Raw genomic sequence first — 14,136 nt, forward strand, 5'->3', positions numbered from 1 at the left:
CAGCCTGGGAGCTGGCTTTGATTTAGCGCAGTATATTTGCACACACACCCCATGTACACACACAGGCACTGGGTATTCCCAGCACACAGCGCAGTATGGCAGCCTGGGAGCTGGCTTTCATTTAGCGGCAGTATATTTGCACACACACACCCATGTACACAGGCACTGGGTATCCCCGGCACACAGCGCTGTATGGCAGCCTGGAAGCTGGCTTTGATTTAGCGGCAGTATATTTGCACACACACCCCATGTACACACACAGGCACTGGGTATCCCCAGCACACAGTGCAGTATGGCAGCCTGGGAGCTGGCTTTGATTTAGCGGCAGTATATTTGCACACACACCCCATGTACACACACAGGCACTGGGTATCCCCAGCACACAGCACAGTATGGCAGCCTGGGAGCTGGCTTTCATTTAGCGGCAGTATATTTGCACACACACCCCATATACACACACAGGCACTGGGTATCCCCGGCACACAGCGCTGTATGGCAGCCTGGGAGCTGGCTTTGATTTAGCAGCAGTATATTTGCACACACCCCATGTACACACACAGGCACTGGGTATCCCCAGCACACAGCGCTGTATGGCAGCCTGGAAGCTGGCTTTGATTTAGCGGCAGTATATTCGCACACACCCCAATACACAGGCACTGGGTATCCCCGGCACACAGCGCAGTATGGCAGCCTGGGAGCTGGCTTTGATTTAGCGGCAGTATATTTGCACACACACCCCATATACACACACAGGCACTGGGAATCCCCGGCACACAGCGCTGTATGGCAGCCTGGAAGCTGGCTTTGATTTAGCGGCAGTATATTTGCACACACACCCCATGTACACACACAGGCACTGGGTATCCCTGGCACACAGCACAGTATGGCAGCCTGGGAGCTGGCTTTGATTTAGCGGCAGTATATTTGCACACACACACCCCATATACACACACAGGCACTGGGTATCCCTAGCACACAGCACAGTATAGCAGCCTGGGAGCTGGCTTTGATTTAGCGGCAGTATATTTGCACACACACCATGTACACACACAGGCACTGGGTATCCCCGGCACACAGTGCAGTATGGCAGCCTGGGAGCTGGCTTTGATTTAGCGGCAGTATATATGCACACACACACCATGTACACACACAGGCACTGGGTATCCCCGGCACACAGCACAGTATGACAGCCTGGGAGCTGGCTTTGATTTAGCGGCAGTATATTTGCACACACCCCATGTACACACACAGGCACTGGGTATCCCTGGCACACAGCACAGTATGGCAGCCTGGGAGCTGGCTTTGATTTAGCGGCAGTATATTTGCACACACACCCCATATACACACACAGGCACTGGGTATCCCCGGCACACAGCGCTGTATGGCAGCTTGGGAGCTGGCTTTGATTTAGCGGCAGTATATTTGCACACACCCCATGTACACACACCGGCACTGGGTATCCCCAGCACACAGTGCAGTATGGCAGCCTGGGAGCTGGCTTTGATTTAGCGGCAGTATATTTGCACACACCCCATGTACACACACAGGCACTGGGTATCCCCAGCACACAGCGCAGTATGGCAGCCTGGGAGCTGGCTTTGATTAACGGCAGTATATTTGCACACACACCCCATGTACACACACAGACACTGGGTATCCCCGGCACACAGTGCAGTATGACAGCCTGGGAGCTGGCTTTGATTTAGCGGCAGTATATTTGCACACACACACCATGTACACACACAGGCACTGGGTATCCCCAGCACACAGCGCTGTATGGCAGCCTGGGAGCTGGCTTTGATTTAGCGGCAGTATATTTGCACACACACCCCATGTACACACACAGGCACTGGGTATCCCTGGCACACAGCACAGTATGGCAGCCTGGGAGCTGGCTTTGATTTAGCGGCAGTATATTTGCACACGCACCCCCATGTACACACACCGGCACTGGGTATCCCCGGCACACAGTGCAGTATGACAGCCTGGGAGCTGGCTTTGATTTAGCGGCAGTATATTTGCACACGCACCCCCATGTACACACACAGACACTGGGTATCCCCGGCACACAGTGCAGTATGACAGCCTGGGAGCTGGCTTTGATTTAGCGGCAGTATATTTGCACACACACCCCATATACACACACAGTCACTGGGTATCCCCAGCACCAGGGGCGTAGCAATAGGGGTTGCAGAGGTAGCGACCGCATCGGGGCCCTTGGGCCAGAGGGGCCCCATGGGGCCCTTACTAAACCAAAGTATAAGCTGTTTATTGGTCCTGAGGTGGAAGTAATCACTTCTATAGATGCTTTGAATGGTAGTAATCATTAACAAACTGTTCCCCATCCCCTTCTTGCACCTCTAATACTGTGGATGACCTTGGCAAGTTTTGGTGCGCCGTATCAATTGTTACGTATAGAGTGCTTGGGGGGGGGCCCAATGTAAAACTCGCACCAGGGCCCCGAGCTCCATAGCTACGCCACTGCCCAGCACACAGCGCAGTATAGCAGCCTGGGAGCTGGCTTTGATTTAGCGGTAGTATATTTGCACACACCCCATGTACACACACAGTCACTGGGTATCCCCGGCACACAGTGCAGTATGGCAGCCTGGAAGCTGGCTTAGATTTAGCGGCAGTATATTTGCACACACACCCCATATACACACACAGGCACTGGGTATCCCCAGCACACAGCGCAGTATGGCAGCCTGGGAGCTGGCTTTGATTTAGCGGCAGTATATTTGCACACACACCCCATGTACACACACAGGCACTGGGTATCCCTGGCACACAGCACAGTATGGCAGCCTGGGAGCTGGCTTTGATTTAGAGGCAGTATATTTGCACACACACCCCATGTACACACACAGGCACTGGGTATCCCCGGCACACAGCGCAGTATGGCAGCCTGGGAGCTGGCTTTGATTTAGCGGCAGTATATTTGCACACACCCCATGTACACACACAGTCACTGGGTATCCCCGGCACACAGTGCAGTATGGCAGCCTGGAAGCTGGCTTTGATTTAGCGGCAGTATATTTGCACACACACCCCATATACACACACCGGCACTGGGTATCCCCGGCACACAGCGCAGTATGGCAGCCTGGGAGCTGGCTTTGATTTAGCGGCAGTATATTTGCACACACACACCCATGTACACACACAGGCACTGGGTATCCCCAGCACACAGCACAGTATGGCAGCCTGGAATCTGGCTTTGATTTAGCGGCAGTATATTTGCACACACACCCCATGTACACACACAGGCACTGGGTATCCCCAGCACACAGCGCAGTATGGCAGCCTGGGAGCTGGCTTTGATTTAGCGGCAGTATATTTGCACACACACACCCATGTACACACACAGGCACTGGGTATCCCCAGCACACAGCGCAGTATGGCAGCCTGGGAGCTGGCTTTGATTTAGCGGCAGTATATTTGCACACACACACCCATGTACACACACAGGCACTGGGTATCCCCGGCACACAGCGCAGTATAGCAGCCTGGGAGCTGGCTTTGATTTAGCGGCAGTATATTTGCACACACACCATGTACACACACAGGCACTGGGTATCCCCGGCACACAGTGCAGTATGGCTGCCTGGGAGCTGGCTTTGATTTAGCGGCAGTATATTTGCACACACCCCATGTACACACACAGGCACTGGGTATCCCCGGCACACAGCGCAGTATGGCAGCCTGGGAGCTGGCTTTGATTTAGCGGCAGTATATTTGCACACACACCCCATGTACACACACAGGCACTGGGTATCCCCAGCACACAGCGCAGTATGGCAGCCTGGGAGCTGGCTTTGATTTAGCGGCAGTATATTTGCACACACACCCCATGTACACACACAGGCACTGGGTATCCCCGGCACACTGCGCTGTATGGCAGCCTGGGAGCTGGCATTGATTTAGCGACAGTATATTTGCACACACACCCCATATACACACACAGGCACTGGGTATCCCCGGCACACAGCGCAGTATGGCAGCCTGGGAGCTGGCTTTGATTTAGCGGCAGTATATTTGCACTTCCCCGGCTGCAGGAATGTAAAATAAACAGCTTGTTGCTCTTATTATGGATTGTGCTTCCTTCAGTGGAATAGCTGGAGCTGGCCGATCCCCAGAGGCTGACACTTCTGACAACTGCCTGACATTCCCTCAGCTTTGTTCCCTCACACTGGATCACAGCTGGAACGGGAGACCTTAACCAAACCGTGCAACTAGTAACCCGGCTAACCAAACCGTGCGACTAGTAACTGGGCTAACCCATGGTGCGAATAGTAACCGGGCTAACCCACTGAGATACTAGTAACCGGGCTAACTCACTGAGAGACTAGTAACCAAGCTAACCCACTGAGAGACTAGTAACCGGGCTAACCCACCATGCGACTAGTAACCAAGCTAACCCACTGAGAGACTAGTAACCAAGCTAACCCACCATGCGACTAGTAACCAAGCTAACCCACCATGCGACTAGTAACCAAGCTAACCCACCGTGCGACTAGTGACCAAGCTAACCCACCATGTGACTAGTAACCTGGCAAACCCACCGTGCTACTAGTAACCGGCTAAGCCAACGTCCGACTAGTAGTAGTAACCAGGCTAAGCCACCATGCTACTAGTAAGTGGTCTAACCCACCGTGCGACTAGTAACTGGGCTAACCCACCGTGCAACTAGTAAATGGGCTAACCCACCATGCAACTAGTAACCGGGCTAACCCACCATGCAACTAGTAACCGGGCTAACCCACCGTGCGACTAGTAACCGAGCTAACCCACCGTGCAACTAGTAACCGGGCTAACCCACCATGCGGCTAGTAACCAAGCTAACCCGCCATGCGACTAGTAACCTGGCAAATCCACCATGCGACTAGTAACCGGGCTAAGCCACCGTGCGACTAGTAACCGGGCTAACCCACCCCAAGCTACCCACAGACACGAGATAATCTTCATCCATTACATACATAGGTCGACAGCTGGGGCGCAATACTCTAACCAAACCGTGTGACTAGTAACCGGGTTAACCTTCCCCAAGCTACAGCTACCGACAGAAATGAGATAATCATCCCCCACCACATATAGTCTGCAGTGTAATCAGGCAGGATGCATTGTATTATAAAGAGGAGCAGCGTGTACCGTAATATGGGGAGGGGGAGGAGAGGAGCAGCAGCATGTACTGTACTATGGGGAGGGGAGGAGAGAGAGGGGAGGAGCAGCATGTACTGTACTATGGGGAGGGGAGGAGCAGCATGTACTGTACTATGGGGAGGGGAGGAGAGAGAGGGGAGGAGCAGCATGTACTGTACTATGGGGAGGGGAGGAGAGAGAGGGAAGGAGCAGCATGTACTGTACTATGGGGAGGGGAGGAGCAGCATGTACTGTACTATAGGGGGGGGGAGGAGAGAGAGGGGAGGAGCAGCATGTACTGTACTATGGAGAGGGGAGGAGCAGCATGTACTGTACTATTGGGAGGGGAGGAGCAGCATGTACTGTACTATGGGGAGGGGAGGAGAGAGAGGGGAGGAGAAGCATGTACTGTACTATGGGGAGGGGAGGAGAGAGAGGGGAGGAGCAGCATGTACTGTACTATGGGGAGGGGAGGAGCAGCATGTACTGTACTATGGGGAGGGGAGGAGAGAGAGGGGAGGAGCAGCATGTACTGTACTATGGAGAGGGGAGGAGCAGCATGTACTGTACTATTGGGAGGGGAGGAGCAGCATGTACTGTACTATGGGGAGGGGAGGAGAGAGAGGGGAGGAGCAGCATGTACTGTACTATGGAGAGGGGAGGGGAAGAGGTGCAGCATGTACTGTACTATGGGAAGGGGAGGAGAGGAGAGAGAAGGAGGAGCAGCAGCATGTACTGTACTATGGAGAGGGGAGGGGGGGGGAAGCAGCATGTAGCACAATATGGAGAGGGGGCGGAGCAGTACGTACTGCACTATGGAAGGAGCAGCATGTGCTGTACTATGGAGAGAGGAAGAGGAGGGGTGCAGCATGTACTGTACTATGGAGGAGGGGCAGCATGTACTGTAGTATGGGGGGGGGGGGAGAAGCATGTTCTGTACTATAGACAGGGAAGAGGAACAGCATGTTCTGTACTATGGTGAGAGAGCGTGAGAAGCAGCATGTCCTGTACTATGGAGAGGGGAGGAGCAGCATGTACTGTACTATGGAGAGGGGAGGAGCTGCATGTACTGTACATGGAGAGGGGAGGAGCAGCATGTACTGTACTATGGAGAGGGGAGGAGCAGCATGTACTGTACTATGGAGAGGGGAGGAGCAGCATGTACTGTACTATGGAGAGGGGAGGAGCAGCATGTACTGTACTATGGATAGGTGGGAAGAGGATGCTGGTGATGTCACAATATGTCTCTCCTGGTGCCGTGAGGGGCGGTCTCGCCACAGCAGCGGCCCCAGACAAGCGCAGTAACAAGACAGCGGCCATCTTGTCAGGTCCTGGCTTGATGGATGACCCTGTGCCCTGGTAGTGACCCAGCTGGTGATGTCACAGTGTGTCTCTCCCGGTACCAGACAGACAACATCAGGGTCATCGTGCAATCTAATTCTCCCATAACCGTCCACACAAGCAGCCCTGTGGGAGCACTCAGAGCAGATCTGTGCAATGATCGGATTATGGGCAGACAGGCAGTCCCAGGGCAGGAGAGGAAGCCAGGGACACAGGCCTCCGGTCTGCAAGGTCTCCGCCAGCTGGCAATCTGATGACCTGTCTCAGGCTGTGTCCGCCATGAGTCACCGGATCCTGCACAACAGGCCGGCTACGCTCCATCACTACCGACAACCACCTTCCCTGCACTGCATCGTCTCAGGCCAGGCACAGCTTTCACGTACGGATTCATACGTTGCCGGTGAGTTGGGCGCAGGGTGAGGGGAATGATGCCGGCTCACCATACTGACGCCCAAAGTCATAGCAACTCGGATGGTGAAGGAATTCAGGGTCCGGCGATTGCCAGAACCCCAAATTACCCATGCTCGGGCCCGTACACTATAGCATTACCGTCCGCAATAGCCACGCCCAACTCAGGCGCCACAAGGCTCGCACAGGTCGCAGAATCCCCCTCCACAGGTTTCTTATAGGCTTTTCATACATCATTAATTAAAGGACTCACCAGGCAAGATTAAAAAGCAATTTTACTTACCTGGGGCTTCTCCCAGCCCCTAGATGTCTTCCGAGTCCCTCGCTGCAGCTCCGGTGGTCCCCGCTGGCTGCCTGTAAGGCTGGTACATGGGTATGTGCGCCCGCACATCCGCAGTAGCGCCGACCCAGCTTCATGGCACCCAGCGGGGACCACCGGAGCTGCAGCGAGGGGCTCGGAAGACATCTACGGGCTGGGAGAAGCCCCAGGTAAGTAAAAATTGATTTTTTAGTATTGCCTTGTGAGCTCTTTACTCGTAAAACTACAAAAAATAAATAAGTAAGATACCCCCAGCACCAAATCATCGCATATTCAAACCAAAGGCTGTAAGTATGCACCTGTGAGCGGTGGCTTAGAGTGGGCGGTGCAGTTGTGGAGGCCGGCACAGTTGTGGGCAGTGGCATAGTGTGGGAGGTGCATAGTTGTGGGTGGCAGCTTAGTGTGGGCGTGACAGCTTAGTGCAGCGGTTGTGGAGTGCATGCTGCACACGCCTTAGTGTGGGCATGGCAGCTGTGGGCATCAGCTTAGTGTGGGCAGTACAGTTGTGGGTGTGGCTTAGTGTGGACAGAGATAAGAATCCTTACAGCACAAACATTTATGATTATACTGGAATGCTGGCAATGCCGGGTCAGGACGCAGACCACATAATAAACACAGAGCAGTAAAATGGAATTTAACACTTTAACGATGACTGTCACTTTAGTAAACCTCTCTTTCTCTCTGCATACAATTTGTATTATATCTGCATGCAAGCCACAATTATTAGCACCTGTACTGAAGATAGGCAATGAAATGGCCAATCAGCCCCTTCCCATAATCAGTGCTGCCTCCTTTGTTCTGTCCTCTTCACTCCTCTCCCATAGAGGCAGGCACGCATCACTCAGTATTCTGCGTCCTGAGAGCTCCGCCTCCCTCCCCGTCACCTGGCGCCGCCCCCGCGCTCTATCACATCGTTAGCGAACGCCTCCGCCATCATAATCTCCACAAAGCCAGATATTCCTACAAATAGCTGAACTCCTCCAGGCAATCGGCTCGTGTCAGTTCCCCGGAACATGCCTGACACATATTCATAGGAAATATTATTATTATTAAGTCAGCCGAGCGGAAGAAAACGCTGTCAAGCATCTGACAGCTTTCAGCACAACCTGCAGCGCGGGAGAGGAAATCAGGAGAAAAATGAAGACCAGCGACATAGACAGGCGTGACATATGGCCGCACGGTGTGTTGGGTAATGTGGCCCTGAACTCTTGCACAGGACAGCAGGAAAACACAGAGAAATGCACCCTGTATGTATTTAGAGAGCTTATCCTGTCTAATGCGCCCTCATCTGTGACTAATCACCCCTGTAATTTGATCTCAGAGATGTGTCAGCTGTCTGACTTGGCAGAGCAGCTAATTTGTAAACACAGGATGTTAACCCAATGCCTACTTTTTATGAAAGCAGCAAGAAGACACACTGCAGATTTATTGCAGGCTTTGTATCAGCTGTAACCAATAAATGCTTTTCTTTAAAGGTTATTATGCTGTTGTTATTATCTTTAGAAGCAGAGAGGAAGTTCTGAGTTCACGTCCGCTCTGCCTCTGACACAGGAGACCAGGGTTTGAATCTCGGCTCTGCCTGTTCAGTAAGCCAGCACCTATTCAGTAGGAGACCTTAGGCAAGTCTTCCTGCTACTGCCTATAGAGCGTGCCCTAGTGGCTGCAGCTCTGGCGCTTTGGGCCCCCCAGGAGAAAAGCGCAATATAAATGTTATTTGTCTTTTCTTGTCTTATATTAACCACCCATGAAAAAGCGGACCTGAACTCAAAACTTCCTCTCTGCTCTTAAAGAGAGCCAGAGACAAAGCACCCTTGTGTATTTTACCATATATATCAGTGGGAACATTAGAGAAAACACCTACCCTGCTCTCTGTTTCATCCTTCACTGCTCAGCCTGCTTGTTAGCAGCCCTGATAAAATCCCAGACTGAGCATTCAGTCTGGCATTGCTCAGGAATCATTATAGCTGAGTCTGTGTTCTCTGATGTCTTTTCAAAGGAGTCATCAGGCAAACGATAGTAAAATGAGTGGTACTTATCGGGGGCTTCCTCCAGCTTCAAGCTCCCAGTCCCACGATGTCCCTCGCCACAGCTCTGCCCGCAGCCGGCGATGACGTCAGAGCGACCTGGAGGTTGCTCGGTACTGCACCTGTGTGAGTGGCGCTGTCAATCACCGCCACGTGGCCCAGAGCGGAATGTGCAAGCGCAGAACTACTGCTACTACTGCGCAGTCCGCTCCGGGCCACGTGGCGGTGATTGACAGCGCCGCTCACACAGGTGCAGTACAGAGCAACCTCCAGGTCGCTCTGACGTCATCGCCGGCTGCGGGCAGAGCTGTGGCGAGGGACATCGTGGGACTGGGAGCTTGAAGCTGGAGGAAGCCCCCGATAAGTACCACTCATTTTACTATCGTTTGCCTGATGACTCCCTTAAGTCCAAGCCTGCCCCCTTCTGGCTGTGCTATAATGACTCAGCTATAATGATTCCTGAGCAAAGCCAGACTGAATGCTCAGTCAGGGATTTTATCAGGGCTGATTAGAAGCAGGCTGAGCAGTGAAGGATGAAACAGAGAGCAGGGTAGGTGTTTTCTCTAATGTTCCCACTGATCTATATGGTAAAATACATGAGGGGGCTTCATCTCTGGTTCACTTTAAAGATAAGCAAAAGCATAATAACTTTTATAGAAAAAAAAATCTTTGTTACAGCTGGTACAACTCCTGCAATAAATCTGCAGTGTGTCTACTTCCTGCTTTCATGGAAGCAGACATAGGGTTAACATATTGTGTTTACAAATTAGCTGCTCTGTGGAAGAAAAAGTATTAAAGCAGGATTGTCAGCCACAAAACAAATTCCATTTACTCACTGCTCTGTGTTTATTATGCATCCTGTAACCTGACCCTGCATTGCAAACACTCCAATATAATCAGAAATGTTTCTGCTGTAATAAATCTTATCACAGTCAGCCTGGCTCTATTCTGATACATTGCCAACAAAAAGAAAGCTTGTCATTACCCCTTCCACATTCCTGCTCCTCACTGATTGGCTGCGGGCAGCTCAGTGTGAAGCCGCTGAAATATGATCTATGAGTGCTCACATGTTTGCAAAGCAAGCTAGCTACGACAGTGCAGATTCTAGGAGGAAAAAAAAGGAAGGGAGAAAATGACATCAGGATTGGCTTCAGTCAGAGGGAATCAAGATGGCAAATGCCAGGAACAGAATTCTCTTTATTAACTATTTAGACTTCATTGTCATCAAAACGTGGACAGTACAGTACATCTGTTATGTAAGTAGTTATCTACTTATATATGTGTTTTTTTCCCTGGCATAGTATGGCTGACCCTGCTGCTTTAAGGTGATAGTTAACCCTTCATCTAACAACAAAACATCTGTTTTGGGCAGACTGGCCCTTTAAATAGATCAGGCTATTTTTAGAATAATCCAACAGTGACTCATCATTGCCATTCTCGGCTGATAAGTTAAACAGCTGACATCACACGCCGTCATTCTAATGCCGCGCAGAACGGCGATTGTCACGGCCGCTCTCGCACGTTGGCCTCGTCTGCAACGCCGCGCCGCCTGACGCCAAAACCCCGGCCCTCTGCCAATACTTCCATTCCATTTATTTATATCTGACGTCAGGCCTGTTTATTCGGAAAGTAACAACGCGTGCCCAATAGAGGCGGGGGAGGGGGGAGAGGCGTCCGGCGTGCGCTAGATCCTCCCAGGCATGCAGGGGGTTAACACTCGGACGCTGGGTGACCCGGCTTCTCTCGGACACTACATCGTGCGGATGCCACGGCGGACTGAAGCGCACTTTGCGTTCACTTACCTTCGGTGTGTCGTTGTGCGTACACCATGACGGCCGCGGCGAGCACCATGCAGCAGGCTGATGTCACTGGGTTTGCCATCTGTTGCAGAGACACACAAGACAAAAAGAGAGAGAGAGAATGGTTAGGGCTGGTGGGGGAGCAGCTGGGGAGCAGCTGGAATTAGAAAGCAGCATTAAACCATCACCTATTAAGGAGGACGCGGGCGCGTTACTTGTGAGTCATCCTGCCCTGCGCTGCTGGCCGACCGGCGGGCAGGGGGACCCGGAGACTCGCCTGAGAATTAATGATCTGGGCTGGACACTGACGTCTCTCTCATCGCGGGAGAAGCTGGCGAGAGATGCAAGTGACTGGCTGAATAATAACGCGCTTCCACAACACAGCTTCTTCTAACTTTATAATGTGGCCATTAGGATAACCCAGTACATTACTATATCTCTCCTTACTTGAGTGCCGTGTGTAGTGCTGGGCACACTTGTTTGTAGTGTTCTTAGAAGACCCCTTCTTTCTTTGAGGCTGTTAAAGTGAGGTTATACTCTGAAAACGAAACATTCAGCTACTACTTTGTTGCATAAGAACATTTGGAAGCATTCCCAGGCATTGCCTGTGTGTAAAAACCTTTTTCTCTGTAGAGAGTAGTACAGGCTTGCTTATCTCAGTCTCATTGGCAAATTAAATTATTGCCGGCCAGGAGACACTCTCTGCCTGTGTCTTCACTCTGCCCTTCTCCCTCTGCTGAAGTGACTTAGCTGTTGCCAGGGTGTGTCTATTTAGCAGAGGGAGGGGAGCAGAGTGAAGACACAGGCAGAGAGTGTCTCCTCCTGGCTGGCAATGATTACATGTGCCAATGAGACAGAGATAAGGAAGCTTCTCCTGCTCTCTGCAGTGGGAAAAAACTTTGTTTTTTTTATACACAGGGAATTCCTGGGAATGCTTTCAAATGTTATTTTATGTACCTAAGAGTAGTTAATGAAATTTTAGTTTTAGGAGTATAATCCCACTTTAAAGGGAACCTGAAGTGAGAGTTAAATGGAGGCCGCCATATTTAGTTCCTTTTAAACAATACCAGCTGCCTAGCAGACCTCCTGATCATGTGTCTCTAACACGTTTAGTCACAGACCCCAAACAGGCATGCAGCAGATCAGGTACTCTGACTCAGCTGACTCAGGTTTTTACTGGATTCGCTATATGCTTGTTCCAGGGTTTTGACACTAATGCCAGAAGATCAGCAGGGCTGCCAGGCAACTGGCATTGTTTACAAGGAAATAAATATGGCAGCCTTCATATCCCTCTCACTTCGAGTTCCCATTAAAGGACAACTGTAGCGAGAGGGATATGGAGGCAGCAATACCTATGCCTCTAATACTTTTAGCGATAGCCCCTGAACAAGCATGCAGCAGATCAGGCGTATCTGACATTATTGTCAGCTCTGACAAGATTAGCTGCATGCTTGTTTCTGGTGTGATTCAGACACTACTGCAGCCAAAGAGATCAGCAGGGAAGCCAGGCAATGGGTATTGTTTATGAAGAAATAAATATGGCAGCCTCCATATTCTTCTCACTTCAGTTGCCCTTTGTTGTCAACAATTTTTATTGATTTTTCAAATAAAGAGAACATGTTAAACATGTGTGAACAAATGTTAAATAAGTACCAAGGTTAGTCCGCAGCAAGTGAAAAAGTTTGTTAGAATTCCAAATATTCCATTAAACATATAACAACAGTGTGAAATAATACAAATAACATTCTTTCATAAAATAACAGGGAAAGACAACTTTCTTACACAAGTCTGTACACACTGCTGCGCTTACGCTTTCGCTTTTAAAATCGCATGCGTTTTTTAATCACAAGGTCTCTTGAAAAATCATGAAAATCGTGGTGCAATTTTTTCTATTTTCATGAAGGCTTTGCGGTTTAAAAATCGCACGCGAGTTTAAAAATGCAGCGCAAGCGCAGCAGAGTGTACAGGCCCTTATAAAGTATTCTCGGGTATATGTAGCCCAGATACATCAAAATCCATTAAGGAAGATAGTGCGAAACATGGAGGAGAGAGCCAGGAACTGAGTAGAGACTGTCATTAGACTTCATAAGTCTCCGCTCAAGAATCTTCAGTTGTCCTTTAAATACTTTAAGCCTGGTCTTGGCCACTCCCCCTTCTACAATAGCATAGCTGTACGAAGTATTATGATGTCATCGCCCCCCAGCCATTCCACAATGGGACTCTTTTGCAGACATCAAGTGAAGGACTCGTTCTCATAACGGCCAATTTATATATAAAGATTGTGATCAGCTGATCACCAGAAAAAAATAAAAATTATTCACTCTGCAATAGAGATATTTTCAAACCATCATAATTATAAAAAGTTCCATTTGACCTGAACACTTGCCTGGCCTTTAAAGGATACCCGAGGTGACATGTGACATAGACATGTGTATGTACAGTGCCAAGCATACAAATAACTAGGCTGTGTTCCTTTTTTTTTTCTTTCTATGCCTGAAAGAGTTAAATATAGTGGGTAGAGGGTAGTTTAGTGTTAGGAGAAGGTAGAAGGTAGGTTAGTGTTAGGAGCAGGTAGAGGGTAGGTTAGGGTTAGGAGTAGGTAGATGGTAGGTTAGTGTTAGGAGTAGGTAGAAGGTAGGTTAGGGTTAGGAGCAGGTAGATGGTAGGTTAGTGTTAGGAGTGGGTAGAAGGGTGGGGATTAGTGTTAGGAGTAGGTAGAGGGTAGGTTAGGGTTAGGAGTAGGTAGAGGGTAGGTTAGGGTTAGGAGTAGGTAGATGGTAGGTTAGGAGTAGGTAGATGGTAGGTTAGTGTTAGGAGTAGGTAGAAGGTAGGTTAGGGTTAGGAGCAGGTAGAGGGTAGGTTAGGGTTAGGAGTAGGTGGAGGAGGTTAGTGTTAGGAGTAGGTAGAAGGGTGGGGATTAGTGTTAGGAGTAGGTAGAGGGTAGGTTAGGGTTGGGAGTAGGTTGATGGTAGGTTAGTGTTAGGAGTAGGTAGAGGGTAGGTTAGTGTTAGGAGTAGGTAGATAAGTGTTAGGAGTAGGTAGAGGGTAGGTTAGGGTTAGGAGTAGGTAGAGGGTGGGTTAGTGTTAGGAGTGGGTAGATGGT

At 50.3% G+C, this 14,136-nt stretch overlaps 1 protein-coding gene across 7 annotated transcripts in view; it reads right to left on the minus strand.

Moving 5' to 3' along the window:
* Nucleotides 1-14,136, minus strand: part of CNTFR (ciliary neurotrophic factor receptor) — an 841,679-nt gene that overhangs the window by 371,221 nt on the left and 456,322 nt on the right. For 6 of the 7 annotated variants that reach the window (XM_068253005.1, XM_068252965.1, XM_068252959.1 and 3 more), the window contains one exon: nt 11,037-11,115. In XM_068253005.1, the coding sequence (XP_068109106.1) occupies nt 11,037-11,115 (79 nt within the window). Of the gene's footprint in view, nt 1-11,036; nt 11,116-11,221; nt 11,307-14,136 lie in introns of those variants that run through there. The other variant, XM_068252996.1, reaches the window with a different exon arrangement.

Source organism: Hyperolius riggenbachi, chromosome 1 (assembly GCF_040937935.1).
Source record: "Hyperolius riggenbachi isolate aHypRig1 chromosome 1, aHypRig1.pri, whole genome shotgun sequence".
In the NCBI taxonomy this organism is placed as follows: Eukaryota; Metazoa; Chordata; class Amphibia; order Anura; family Hyperoliidae; genus Hyperolius; species Hyperolius riggenbachi.